The sequence below is a fragment of the Empidonax traillii genome, unplaced genomic scaffold (genome assembly GCF_003031625.1).
Source record: "Empidonax traillii isolate 1590-97213 ecotype Southwest subspecies unplaced genomic scaffold, ASM303162v1 scaffold4:size3804566, whole genome shotgun sequence".
NCBI lineage: Eukaryota > Metazoa > Chordata > Aves > Passeriformes > Tyrannidae > Empidonax > Empidonax traillii.
Window position 1 is genome coordinate 3,113,970 of NW_020955197.1, and position 15,210 is coordinate 3,129,179.

At 36.0% G+C, this 15,210-nt stretch overlaps 1 protein-coding gene across 4 annotated transcripts in view; it reads right to left on the bottom strand.

Annotated features, from left to right (window-relative positions):
- FAM172A (family with sequence similarity 172 member A) overlaps positions 1–15,210 on the bottom strand; it is a 265,625-nt gene that overhangs the window by 236,369 nt on the left and 14,046 nt on the right. For 3 of the 4 annotated variants that reach the window (XM_027878123.1, XM_027878104.1, XM_027878131.1), the window contains exons 2-3: positions 4,692–4,815; positions 833–934 (exon numbers count right to left, since the gene is read on the bottom strand). In XM_027878123.1, the coding sequence (XP_027733924.1) occupies positions 833–934; positions 4,692–4,749 (160 nt within the window). In that variant the 5' untranslated portion in view covers positions 4,750–4,815. Of the gene's footprint in view, positions 1–832; positions 935–4,691; positions 4,819–15,210 lie in introns of all 4 variants that reach the window. The other variant, XM_027878113.1, reaches the window with a different exon arrangement.

A 15,210-nucleotide genomic window follows, 5' to 3' on the forward strand; every position in this document is an offset into this window, starting at 1 on the left:
AAAGCTAAGTGTTGCATAAATGACTATCACTTAAAGGAAAGCGCTTTTTTTTTTCTTTGAAAGTGGAAGATGTAAGGCAGATTTAGAAACTAAAGTTCCTCTGTTCACAGAACAGGCACTGCAAAGAAGTAGAATTGTAAACATTCCCACTTGTCCTACAGGTTTTAAACAATCTTGAAAGAGCCATTTCCCAGAGTATGGTTTTACTTTAGCTTTGGATTTTAAAATGCATACACTGAAAATTATAAATTTCCATTATATAATTCATTTAACATACAGACTGAGCTAGCTGGAAGTACTTGTAATCATCACACACCTGGCTGCAATGGAAAACCATGACCCACACCAGAAGGGACTGTCTATTACACTACTCATCTTTCCATCAATATAAATAGGCATGTTTCTATTGGTATTAATGAAATAGCCAGGACAAATTATTGTCTTAATAACAACTTCTTATGTATCCATAAAAATAAATAAAACATATCTTAAATGAGTGACCATTCTTTAACTTTGCTTTCTAAATGCTGATGCTAAGCAAATTACTTTCATAATTTTTGCATCAACACTTCTGTAACAGAAAACAGAAAGTTAAAGTAGGCACAGCACAAATCCACAACCCTGTATAAAATGAGGGATTTTTATGATAATTTTATGAAATAAAAAAATAGTACTTAGCTAGATTTACAAGTCTATCAGCCCTAAAGTTTAAAATTTTATTCTTAACAGAAAAGTGTGAAATTCTAATAGGGACTTATAAGGTATAATTCAGGTTCTGATAACATCTCAACATTATTCTATGTATAATCTTTACAAAGTATATATTACTTACTTTCATTAAAAATGTACTCAAATCCTTCCAGAGTATCAGGAAATTCAAGTGGTGGCTCATCTTTTTTCATCAGTTCATCCAAGTCTATTCTAGACAATAAATCTAAAAAAGAAAAAATTTACATAATGCTTTTTTTTTTATTTCACTACTAACACTGATAAAACGTGTTTGTTCAGATTTTTAGAGGGGTTGAAGAATATTCCAGTATTACTAAACATAAGACGTTGTTATGGGAAATCCTGTTCCACATTCAGAAGCTGAACCTCCTTGCAAGTATATGTCCTTATTTATTTATTTATTTATCTACCTATTTCTAATGTTGATCAAAAATGTTTAGAGACATAAAAGTCACCAAAGATATAGTGATTTATTTCAATAATTCACTACCTCAATGTTAGAAGTCTCTGGTATGCATCATACATAAATTCATAAAATCATATAATCACAAAATCGTACCTCATTTAAGTTTTACCCTAGACTTACCTAGCTTCAGTATCAAATCATTGATACAGTTCATGTTTGCCTTCTTGAGGAGCTCAGATTATCTGATGTACACTGTGATAGGTGAAGGCACCGGTTTTTATTCCAAGCAAATTAAAATAAAAAGGGGGTACTAACAAAGAACTACTTCTGTATATTTACTAACTTCTAGGCGTACCGTGGAGTCTGTAAGGTGAAGGGTCCTGTCTGGACCTAACACCAGGGAATCTTTTGCGGCCGGGAACAGGGAACAAATTATAAATGAAAATTGTATTTCTCTGTACCATGTGGATACAGAGAGGCCCTCCAGGACTTGCAGCGTGGGGATGATGCAAGACCCCCTGTACAAGCCCAGGGGAGATAGGTAACAACCAACCAGGGGGTAACACCCACCTCCAAAGCAGGAAAGTTGCCTTTTAAGGCAACAAACGGACAATGGATGAATATTCAACAACTGATATCGAGAGGGTACAAAAAGCACGGTTTTCCAACAATGTGGGTGTGTCTCGGGCGGGGCACTTGCCCCCCCAGACCACCCAGCGCTGTTTGCTTTATTATTGCTTGCTTAATAAATTTATCAATTTTTAATTGGAATTGAGTTGTCTAAATTCTTAAACTAACTTATAACATACACCATCTCATGGGCATTTACCAGCTGTGTGACCATATCAGTTCTTATCCCTTCCTCTGATACCCAAATAGACTGTTATATCTGAATCCTTCTCTCAAACACTCTCCTTAAATAGTTCTCAAGGTAGAGAAGACTCCCATCCATGTTATTGCAAGCCATGATATACACAGATCAGGACAGTATAACCTAGTACAGCCTGCAGTCACCAATGCAAGTACACTAACGTAAGCATAATCTACATTCTTTACCCTAGAATTAAGGATTTTCATTTTACCAGAGGCAAGCATACTGGGACATCTTTTGCTCATATGTAGCTACCAAACAATTACTGCATACACAGATAATAGTGTACAGTCACCTCTCCTCACTGCTTATCAGCCACACAGCCCAGTGCTACCCTTCTGACATATTTTCTGATTATTAATCAAAAAATCATTTAAGAAACAATTCAGGAGGATTCCACCAAAATATAGTATCCTACTTCCTCATAGATGAATTTGAAGACCACACACATTCTGTTCAGGAATGCTACACTGGCTTTGAACCATTACTGTTTCATAAATCAAGCTACCATGTATTACCAAGAAAATGCATTAAGTATTCTAAGTATACTGAGTTATTATCTTTACCATTCAAAGCTGTAGCTCAACGAAAAGAAAACAGTTTGAAGAGGCTCATTTTCTTTAAGCTCGGTTTGGTATTAACTATGTTTCCACCCTTTCATTAATTAAAATAATTATTTTTATAGGTTAGTACCATTATTTTTGCTTAGTCTTATTGCCCGTAGGTTACCCACATTATCTAAGCTTAATACTGATACCTTTAGCCCTTTGAAATTTCTATTGTTTAAAATGTTTGAAATGTACTGAAACAGTTTCTTTAAGTTCCTAGACCTTCTCTTTTTATAACTCTTCCAGTTCACCTGACAGTCATTCCTGTGTCCATACGATTATCTCCAGCTCCTTCTTCTGTGAGTGATTTCAGTGGGCAAAGCTGGAGGACCAAAGGCCATCTGGCATACGGCCATTGGAATCCAACATTTCTCAAAACAATACTATTGTGTCTGAGCATCTCTGTGACATCTAAGTGTCCATATAATATCAGATGTTGACTGGATGATTTCTAAATCTGTCTTTCTCGATCTTAGCTCACTTTTACATCACATCTGTTTAAGAGCGAGTCCCATGAAATTCAATTTACGTAAGCAATCATATGTTTGTTCTTCTGCATTGTCCTTTGAAGGTTTGGTGGTAACTGCTTTGGTTCTCAACCAAACGATAGGAAAAAGAAAAGAACTTTGTCAAAGAAGTCTTTCACTGTATGTAAAAAAGGGTGTAAAAAGCATGCCCTTTCTTCTTCTGTACTTTCACATTACCAAGGCCGCAAATAGTCTTTCTCTCCTCAGTGAAGAGAATCCCGTCGCACCACTCCTCTAGAATTTAGTTTCACTGAAGTTTTCATTCTTCTTACTGTGACTTATTTGGAAATGTGTTTCCACAGAAGTGTCACTTACTATAAAATAAAATATTCATCTCCTAAGTAGTATATGAAAGCTTATCTGCAGTATGCCCAGCTTGTCATGATTTACAGCTTCCATCACAGTCACTGAGGAAGACTGCACTTGGTCTGTCCTGCAACCACTGACACAGTCACTTTCTTCCTATGCAACGTTTCAATTAGCTAAAGTGTTCTTACAACTTCGAGATTCTTTCAAGATCTGATCCACCACTCTCACTTAAGATCTTGTACTTTACAACTCAATTTGAGATAGTTCAACAGAGCTGAAAATGGAGTGATCCACAGGAGACCTTCAACAGCCCAATGGGAAATCACGAGATCATATCAATGACTCTAATCCTTAATGAAGATCAAATTAATGACAAGTATAAAATTGGGGCTTTACTTTTTCAAACATGAACTATAACTTCCTCAAAATATACTAATTTGACAGAATTACTACAAGGTTTTATAAAAGCATTACATAGGTTTTTATCAAACATTTCACAAAAAACTCAGCCACTGAAGAGACACCATCTATCATCACACAGAATATAAATTTCTCATAATGCTTTAGCAAAAATTCAGGATGTACACTGGAGTTGTAAACTATATTCTTTTTTCTCCTTTAAAAGACAATTTAGAGTTCGAATGTGTGGTGCAAGCACTTTAAATTTAATGTTAGGTTAGCTTACTTGAAGGTCTTACCAACTCCATGGTATTTCCAAAATTGAAAACCACTATCTAAACTATCATTTATGTAAGTTTTTTTCCCCTAAGTCACTTAGGACCATTAATTTTTTAAAATATAAAATACAAATGGAAGTGTATAAAAGCAATATGAAATCAATGTCCTGAAAACCTTTTCTTTGTTAATGTTCCAGTCCGAGAGACTTTTAAAAGCTGTAATATGATTGTGTAACTATAAAACAAAAGCATCCTACAGATTAAATGAAAACTCCCAAAAACTAAGAACACAAAAGCACCAAACAACTTTCTCAAAGGATAACTATGCAAATTAAAAAATTTAGTGGATATTGTATTCTGTTAATTCCTTACCACAGATAATTATGTATCATCTTATGAAAATACTGATAATGGACACACCGCTAGACAACAAGCATTAGCACAGGTGGACTAATAGTCTCTTCCAGTACTGTGATTCACAAGCTCTAATACATAACAAATTATTTTCCTTTCCTCAATAACCATTTCTGAAATGTCAATATACGTAAAATAAAAGATTCATACCCTTTAATGCAGTGGTCTTCTCTTTTTCATCTGGGCCTCCTTGCTGGAGCTGAGCCATCACTACCCAAACTGTCAACAAATTTAAAATACTGACGTAAATACAGATTAATCTTCAAAGGACAATCTGAAAAAGAACAAGATTTGGATGTTAACAAATTTACCGCCTGCTCCTTTAACAGATCTCATCCTCTGCTGTTCACACCACACAAAAAACCCAGCATTTACTCTGAAAGCAAAGTTTGTCTGAGTATTATAAAGCCAAGGTTTGGTCAAAGATTCGAGTTAACAAGAATGAACAGTAACCTCTCCCTAATCCTAAAGGTACTTCTACCTAAACAATATGTCCTTCTTTGCGATTCTAATGTAGCATCAGTAAAGGATAAGCTTCTAGAGAAGCACAACATTTTTAAGTCCAAAGTAGAAAATGCAAGAAAAACCAAAACAATAATCAGAAGAACTTCACAATCTTTATCATCAATTAACTCCACTTTGTTGTTCTTACTGTACTGTACAGTTTTGCTTTAGTAAAACTACATGAAGCACATAGTTTTAAACCACTGTGATTTCCACAATATGGTATTGGTATTGAAAATCAGGATTGAAACGTATAGAGCTACAGAACAAACCTCAGTGTATTCAAGATGAGAATTTACATACAAAATCTGATTCTAAATTTCTCCTGTTGCACAAAGGGCAACCCAGACATTCAAATCCATAGTCTCTTTCATCTTGAAATTGACACCAAGGGAGTGAACTACCACATCACAATTACTGCTTTTTCCTTCTCAATAAAAAGACTTCTGAGCATTGAATTCTTTTTCCCTTCATCTTTTTTTGGTTCTTTGTTTTATCTGTCAGTCATCACCAATTTGTTTTATTCTTCTTCCTCACATTCCTTCTCATAGATGAGCTTACATGAACTCTATTTCTGTAGGAATTTGCCAAAAAAAAAGAGTAATAGAATTCACCAACTCTGTTACTGGTTCCCTGATATCTGTAAGAAAGAACCCCAAAATGGTTTCTTTAAAGTAACAGCAGTTCACTGTAAGGACAGCAGAAAAACCCATAAATTTAGCATAATAAAGACTATTTTTCTACCATCTTAAGAGAAAAATCTATTACACAAAAAAATTTCTTGTAGATTAAGGAATAATGTAGCAATTTAAGAGGGTGATATTTATTAACTAAGGAGAGGGTTTGAGAGGTTCTTTTGGTTTGTTTGTGTTTGTTGGTTTTTTTTCACCTTGGGGGCCTACAAAGTCCAATAATCAATTGATTTTACAAGTTAGAACTATGGCAGACTTTGACATTTCCATTTGTAGAAGGCTGTTCAGACTAAGCTAGTGGGAAATGGCAATACACTACTAAAGCCTTCTTAAAACACAGCTCTATGAGGAAAGCTCTGTTTAGATTGTGTATTTTACAAATTATGATATAAGTCAACATGATTTAGTTAAAATGCCCATCTTTTGGCAAAGGCTTAAATCATGTTAGCACTCGTAACAAAGGCAATCACAAAAATAACAGCAAAACCACTGAGATTTTATTGTACATTTTCTAACATATAATGTTGTCAATATAAATATTAAAATGACTCAGATGTTGATTCGCACACGTGGATGGTACTAAACACTTTTCTCAGATGCTTCCAAACAAGCCACTGACAAAAGATTACCAAATGCAAAATCTTGTCCATCTTGTTTGTACATTTGCAGCACAAACCCCTGTAACGTTCCAGTAAATCATATAGAAAAGAAACTGATTTCAGTTAAAATTACTAGAAGTGCTAGAAAATGACATATAGGGTTTTCTGATAGCCCGGACTGCAGTTATTCCAGTCATAGAAATTGTGTGGTTTTCCCTACACAACATTTGAAAATTCATAATTTGGTATATGTAAATTAATGCAGTTCACAAAATACATACAAGTGCTTAAAGATTTGATGTTACCCAAGGGAAGAAACAAAAAATCTGAACAGAATTACCTTGGAAAATTAGACCCCATCCCCTAATCAGATAAATCAACACAGAGACCAGGAATCCTTGGCGTTCTTGTCTCCACCAGGATACCCTTCTTCTTTCAATAGATGAAGACCCTGCCACTGAGCAGGTAACTGAACAGGTTTAGTTGCCAAGCTAGAAGCACCAAAATCAGTAAACCTGAATTTAGCTTTGAGAGAGAGAATTTACAGTTCTTTTTGACAAAGTAAAAAGCTGTTACAGCAGCCACTGGAGGGAGGACTTGGTATCATAATGAGGATGGAATTAGCATACAGTATTAGGATGGAATTAGCATACAGTATGTTATGCATAGTTTCTGTGACCACAGCATTTTTTTTTAATCTCTCACTGATATTTCTTTAAATGACAAACAGAAGAAATTTGATGAGAGGGTTGGACTTTTATTCTTTGACAGAGAGGTGCCAAATCCTCTAGAGTCTGATGGTACAAAAACTAACAGTGGGAAAATCATAAAGCTCTCTGAACACCTGCATATAGGCAAATGCAAGAACTGCAGTTTATTCTAGGCATCAGTCTCTATCCCCCGTGATATTCAACTGCATATATTGACCATTCTGAGTAATTCCCAAATTCCATCCTCAAGTTTCTTGTAATAAATACTGACTTTAAATGTGTTACTCTCTACAATTACTTAGATGATTCTTTTAAAAACATTTTTCTGTGACTTTTTTGCATTAGCTACATATAGCAAGCATACTTCCTAAAACACAAATTGCTATTTCACCTGAAGAAATACTCACAGTAAATAAGTTCATGTATATTTATTTGTATGTATCTTGCTTACACAAAAAATCTGATATATATTCTGTGCCTCTTTAACTCTATCCCCAGGAATATTTAAAATTATTTGACAGCAGAAATATTCTAGTTTCATGGTTTCACATGAGAGAACAAGGCTGCATTTTCATTATACCCTTATTTATGCAACTACAAAAGTGGTGGATTCAAAAATAAGCCCCTTTTCCCACCAACAACTAAACACAACACTTTTGCACACGTAAGGGAATATACACACATATTTCATGTTCTTGTCTGTAAATTCATACTAGAAGTTTGGACCATAGAACTTTTGATGGCATAACAGGCCTATTTTTCAAATCCAACCAGACACCATATCATATACCGCACATATGGTACACATACACAGTTTTCAACACACTTCAATTATTCTTCATTGTACAAATGCAAACTGAAATGTGACAAAAAATGTAGTATATGATTTTGCTCTAAGTTAGCAATACCTGAAATTGGGTCAATATTACAAATGTTCCAAATAAAGGCCATAAAAAACTGTAATGCTAACACCACCACCAGTGCACCATAAAAAGAAAACACACAAGTATTTTCAAATAGCACAAGTCCTTCAAGCTTATCTGGATGCAATCTGAAGAGGTGTTATTAGAATCCTTCTTTGTATTGCACTACTTTATTAGAACACAGCTGAATTAGAGTCTTGCTCTTTGTAAACTGACAATCCAAGCAAGCTAGGAACAAGTATGGGTTTGATTAGTGCAATATGCCTGATGACTTAGACCCAGGTTTTCTTCAAAGACATGCCCCTTCTCTGTATTGGCTTAATAGAGAAAAAAAAACCATAATTTAATCTTAGCAGTATTTTCTAATCAGATTTTATCTTTTCCTGCTTTTAGGGCACTACAGATGGCCCTAGTAACAACTGAATCAATTAGGGTTTTCCCTCACTTAAAAGACTGTATTTTCAAGTGCTTATAGGTTTGCCCAACTTAAGATCTGAAAGCCAATTATTAGCAGTCTGCTTTAGACTAAATTGTTTTGAAAAGGTTCAGCTAAAATGTCTGATTCTTTTGTAAAAAGATTTAGAGACAGTATCTTGTGCTCAATTCTGATGTTAATGAGCAGCTATAGCATTTCTATGTTGCAGAGATCAGAAATGCAGGATCAGATAGTCATCTTAGCAGTGTGTGCCTCTTGCCATTACCATTAAAGCCTGCCCAGATCTGCTAAAGTTAAAATGGCTTTTCTCACACATTTAATATAAACTTACTAAGACTCATCAGAATTTCCAGAAAATTTACTTAATTGCCTACACCATGCTCAGTACAGCTGCAAAAGGCAGAGGGAAGATGCACAGGAGGGGAGTAATAAAGGCTAGTAGAAGTGGTTGTAACCACTTACAGTGCATAGAAACTGGACACGATCCCAAAGTTCCCACATCTTATTAGATCTCTGCATTCTATCAAATGGTGGTGCAAGTGATAAAGTACATGACTGCAGTCGACACTAAAGGTTGATTTATTTACACAGCAACTACCTTCCAGTGTTATTTAACCCATAAGTTCAAATAGCAGAGGAGTTATATGCATTAGCAATATGTACCAGAAACTCAGTTATTTACACAAGGCAAAGTCAACACAATTCCACACAATGAAACTGTAATTGTTTCAGTTTAACTTCCTTGAAATGCTGGAAATGACCTTCATAAACATACTCATGTAAACACAAGCAAATAAAAATGTCAAAATAATAGGAAAAAAGGCAGCACAACCTCACCACAGCCTCTGTGAAGTTTAAAATATGACTGTATATCAATTAAACACTAGGTCATCACTAGTCATTAAACTGGTCATCAAAAATTCTTCTGCAGTAGCAACAGCTTTGAATACTCCTACTGTTCTTCTCCAGGATAGAGTTAGTTTTCTTCATAGTAGCTTGTACGGGGCTAGGGTTTGGATTTGTGCTGAAAACAGCATCAATAACACTGCTGAACAGTGTTTACACAGCACCAAGGCTGCTTCTGTTTCACATATTGCCCTGCCAGCCAGCAGGCTGAGGAAGCGCAAGAAGGTGGGAAGGAACACATCCAGGACAGCTGAACCATATGACATCACACTCAGTAATAAAAACTTGGAAAAGAAGAAATGGGAGACATGCAAATTGGTGGTGTTTGTCTTCCCAAGTTGCCATTTCACATGATGAAGCTGTGCTTCCATGGAGATAGCTGAATATCTGCAATTCCTTGTTTTGCTTTGCTCGAGTGCTTGGCTTCTGCTTTTCTTATAAGACTATGTTTATCTCAACCCACAAGCTTTCTCACTTTTACCCTCTAGTTCTTTACCCGATCCCACTGTGAGAACAGTCAGATAAGTGGCTGGGGGAAAGACCTGGACTGTCTACTTTGGCTAATCCACAACAACACGTAATACAATACTTTCTTAAATATGCAGAGTATCAGTCATTAGGTGTACAGAGGACTGAAGTTATCTAACGAATCAGGCCGTGAACTCCGACGACACAAAAAGACATCCTACAATGAAGGCAGTAGAATGCTGCCCAGAGAATTCTGTTCAGAGAAGGAATTTGCAGGTGAATATTACCCAACCCCTAAAAATAAAATGTTTTAAGATAACCTCTTTCTGCGTATTTCTCTTTTTCCGGGTATTTAGCTCAACTGATTTCCTTCAATGCTCAGAACTACAGACCACTGGATTCCTGTTTTAAGAACTCTGAAGTAATTCCCTAGCTTTCCCAATCTCAGCACCGAAGATGAATGTACACTGAAGAGTAGGACATTTATTTCAAGATGCCTTCACCTCTAAAAGGTCAAAAAGAATCCTTCATAAACAGAAGACATCAGGGAAAATACAAGGAATTAGTGTTTATGGAGAACTTACACCCTGCAATTGAAGACTCAGGAAAAGCCCATGTAACATGTAATAGTGCTATATTCGGTGGAAAATTTATTTTCCATTAGTGTATGATGTTATATCTCAGCTAACAAGGACAGAAAGAAATGTTGAAGCAATAAAATTATTCAGAAAACAGTTGTGTGAAAGGCTCTTTAATTATAGAATCAGATTTTCCTGTCAGTGTACGTTATATGGATAAGTCATAAGGACTTGGTACAATATTATTTCTTAACGTAAGTGAAATTTCCCTGAAATTTCATCCAAAAACTTGATTTGGATGAACTGAAGATGGTTGTAATAGACTGTTGGTTTTAATGGGATTTTGACTTGAAAGATGGAGTGGAGAAGACCTACTCTCACTAACCTTATCTCTGTATATATTAAGCAGTTACAGGACAAAGACAGAATTTTTACTCTTTTTATTAACGTCATCTTCTCTTAAGCAAACCTGTGAGTCAGCTGGGAGAGAAAAATGCCTCTGAACACAGAAAAACTCAAAGACTATTAAAAGAATCTTCTCTTACAAGAAACACCAAAGTAATTTCCAGAGATTCACAAAAGAAGAGAGAGAGAGAGAGAAAGAGAGAGAGAGAGAGAGAGAGAGAGAGAGAGAGAGAGAGAGAGAGAGAAACTGGAAAACTCTAGGGAAATGGTTACTGCTTAGGCTACCATCAAAAGCTGCTAAAAAACCCTTGACATATGCCTATGTGTCTAGTACTTTAAAATCCCTTTATTTCCCCTATCCCCCTTTGCTTTTCAGTAACTGTGACTTTCAGAAGGACCGTCTGCCATTAATTGAAGACTCCTGGAAAGAACACATATAAATCAGCTGGAAATGTTGTGAACCTAGGTCTGTAGCCCAAATCCTCACACACAGCAAGGTATTTCTGATTCTACTTCAGACTCCGTGCTGAGTAGGTGCACAAAAAGACACTAAAGAAAGGTAAGAGGTATGCTCAGGTTTCTGCAACACACCTGTTTCCTCCAACATCTTCCAGAATGTGCACATGCAAATAAGTATCACCAGCCCACCTGACTACTCCGCATCTAATGCAGATAACTGCAGATGATACAAAAAAAATACAAAACAGATGGGTACTATGCAGAATTGAATCACACACAACTGAAAACAGCATCCAGAGCTACTGAAGACATCAGTTCATCATCTAGATACCTTATTTCAGAATCAGACTAAAATACCCCAAATTCCCATAGTATACATACCCCTTCTTTGCAGTCATGTCTGCCTCAGGAAACCCCCCTCGCAGCTCTGCCCACAGCTTTCCTTGGTGTAGAACACCTGCTTCCTCGATGTTTGTAATTTTTCATGGCTTTACTAATATAGTATCTCAAGTGTCTTTGTTCTCCCCTCTGCCTGAGAGGCAGAACCTGCTATCTAGCCGGCTGACCTAAGCACTGCTTCATTTCAGCTATCTGGCAAGCAAAGCAAATGGCCCTGTGAAACACATGTAGTCCACAGATTTGCTTCTGCATCATCATAAAGCAGTACAATATTATAATATATATATATTAACAATTTGAATAATATAAACACATTATTCATTTTAGCTCAGTATTTAAATTACCCTGATATTAGAATTCTGACTGCATCACACTTGCATTTTTAATTTTTTTTTTCCACATAAGTAGATACTTTCCTTTAGAAAACAATACAGAGAACAAAGATAAGAAACAAGTAAATTTGATTTTCCTTACTGGTTCTGCTTTAAAAACTGAAAATCCAATATTTATATAAAAATATAAGTGCCTGTCAGTAATTGTAATCACACTGCTTCACACAGTTTTGCTACTGTCAAATCTACAACCTTGCTATCTCTGCCCATAGCCAACACTGCCCAGCAGCTATAACCACAGCATCACAGAGCAGTCTAGGTTGGGAAAAGAGCACTAGAAATTATCTCGTCTGCAATCTCTCCTTGGACCCTATTTCATTAGGTTTTAATAGGGCCTTACATCAGGTAAGCTACGGTGCTGCCAAAATGAGCCTTCAATATTTTGGTGAGGGAGATTCCACCATGCTTTTGAGGAACTTACTGCAATGTTTAGTTCCTTTTTCTAATACTGAGATGAAATTTCTTCTCTCACTCATAATTCATTCTTCACAGCTACCTTCTAGGTACTGGATGTTTAATGAAATTTCTCCAAGCCTTCTCTCCTTTGAGGTGCTGGAGCATGTCCAAAGGAAGGCAATGAAGCTGGTGAAGGGTCTGGAGTACAAGTCTTATTAGGATCAGCTGAGGGAACTGAGAGTGTTTAGCCCGAAGAAAAGAAGGCTTGGGGGGGATCTTACTGCTGTCTATAGCAAGGTGGGGTTGCTCTTTTCTCCCAAATAACATGAGAAAATTACCTCAAGTTGCACAAAAGGAGGTTCAGACTGGATATTAGAAAAATTTCTTTACTGAAAGGGTTGTCAAGCATTGGAACAGGGTTCCCATGGCAGTGCTGGAATCACCATCCCTGTAGGTATTTAAAGGATGTGTAGATGTGGCATTTAGGAACATGGTTTAGAGGTAGACTTGGCAGTGCTGGGTTACAGTTGAGCTCTATTATCTTGAGAGGTCTTTTCCAACCTAAACAATTCTATGATTCCAATACAAACTTCCCTGAATCTTTTTCCAAATATTGAGTTCTCTAACATGCTAATCATCCTTCTAATATACAAATCATCCTGGTGGCCACCTTCCCCAATTCTTCAATATCTCTCTAGAAATCAGGGGACAAATCAGACCCACCATCCTAGGTATGCTCTTACAAAAGAGGACTCAGCTTGCCCTCACTGCCACAAGGGCACAGTTCTGGCATTGTTCAGCTTGCCATCCGACAGCATCCCCAGCTCCTTTTTAAGAGAGCTACATCCCAGCCAGCTATACCCTAGTGTGCACTGCTGTTTGGCAACGATACCACGTTAGTGCACAACTTAACACATATCTTTGTTAAGCCTTAGGTACATCCTCCTGGCCTAGTCTTCTACTACACCTTTGTGTGTTAAGTTTTGTCTCTATATTTCTCTTATGTAGATATCACAGTCGAGCCCTATCTCTTTCTTCTGTAAACTGAACAAGCTTAACAGAGTCTCTTTCTATGAAATTTTGATTCTAACCCAAAGTTATTTTGTTCCAGTTTCTGTTCCATTCCATTTTTTAAATCCCAATTGATACCATTATGCAAGACAAATTCCATAGGACAGACACTGCTGGAATGGCAGCTTCTCAGCAAGTTCCCCAGTTTTCCCTGATTCCTTGTTTCAGTACTGAAAACATTTTTTGACTGTAGATCTAACTTGCCAAGCAACTGGATGACATCAAATAAATTCTTTATTATTTATTGTTTTACCGATCTTGAGTTTAAACCAAATGTTACCAGTAATGATCTAACACAATTTCCTAAAATCACTCCTAAGCAGTATTTATGGAAGACTATAATTCCTAGAAACTGTTTCCTAAAACATTTTCAGAAAGATATTACATGCCTCATGACATGGCTATTTTACCAATACTAAACACTCTTGAGGTCTGAATGAGATTTATCTTAAATACTCCCTTTATAAAATCTTAAATCTATAATATATCAAAGCAGTAACTGTAATGAAGCAAACTCAGTATATGAACAGTTTATTGTCATTTAATTTTATTCATAAAATTTTTCATTAGAAACCCCTTATTTTACCCAAATTGTGACATTCAGCTAGGCCATCTGTTATTGTTGGGATTGAATCACTCTCTAGTATTGACATATCACCAGTACTTTCTCATTTTTAAGGACTTGCTTATCATTCCAAATATTATTTAAAATGAGTAAAAAAAGGACTCCCCTTAAAGCATCTTTTATCATTTTTTGGGTGAGTATTTATAAAGAATCACTCTCAGAAATTATGATTAACCATTAAGGCACAGGAATGAGTGGACTCTTCACACATCCTTCAGACTGTGACTAGATGCCCTTTAGGAGAGAACTTTGCTGCTAAAAACAACTTACTGACTTGAATACTGTGATAGCTAAGAAAGAGTAATAGCTACAACAGATAGATAAATGAACTGTAATTACAGGAAAAAGGTACACAATCCGTTGAATTATTTCACCTTCACATCACCTTATGATCAGATAGATGTCTAACCATGAGAAGTCATGTAAATATATACATATGTACTAGGGACTGTCTATCTTGAAATTCTTACTTTATGACAACCCCTACAGCAGCTGATCATATTGCTTCCCAAGAGAAAAATTAATACAAGAAAAGAAGGGATACATGATACAGTGTGCTGCATGGGAAAAATATGAACCAGCATCAGCCCCACTCAGTGTAACAGACTCCTGAAAAACACCTTATAGGCAATATAAACATTTTCTCACAAAACTGACAATTTTCAACAAAATTTACACTGAATTAATACCATCTCTGAAGTATTATTGTGTACATAAGAATTATTTTTCTTTGTAATTAAATGAATGCTGTACTGAGCATTATATGGTCCCACAAGCAGTATAAAACACAGGACAAAATGAATCTGCAAAGAAAAGTACTAACTCAACTACCAAAACCAGTTACAGCAAGCAAAAAAACGTTGCAAGCATCTATACAGTAATGTAGCCAGCACTCCAATTCTTTACATTTTTAACCTACTCCCAGATAAAAGTAGAAGAAACATTTCAATTACAGCAGCTTAAAGATGTGAAATAATCTGAAGCAGCAAAAACCTTTTGTCCTAAATTCCTTGTGCTGGAGAAGGACAAAAAAGGAACAGAAGAAAAGTCTTAGATAAACCAAAACTTTCACACTGCCCATATTTTGTTACTAAATTCTACTATAC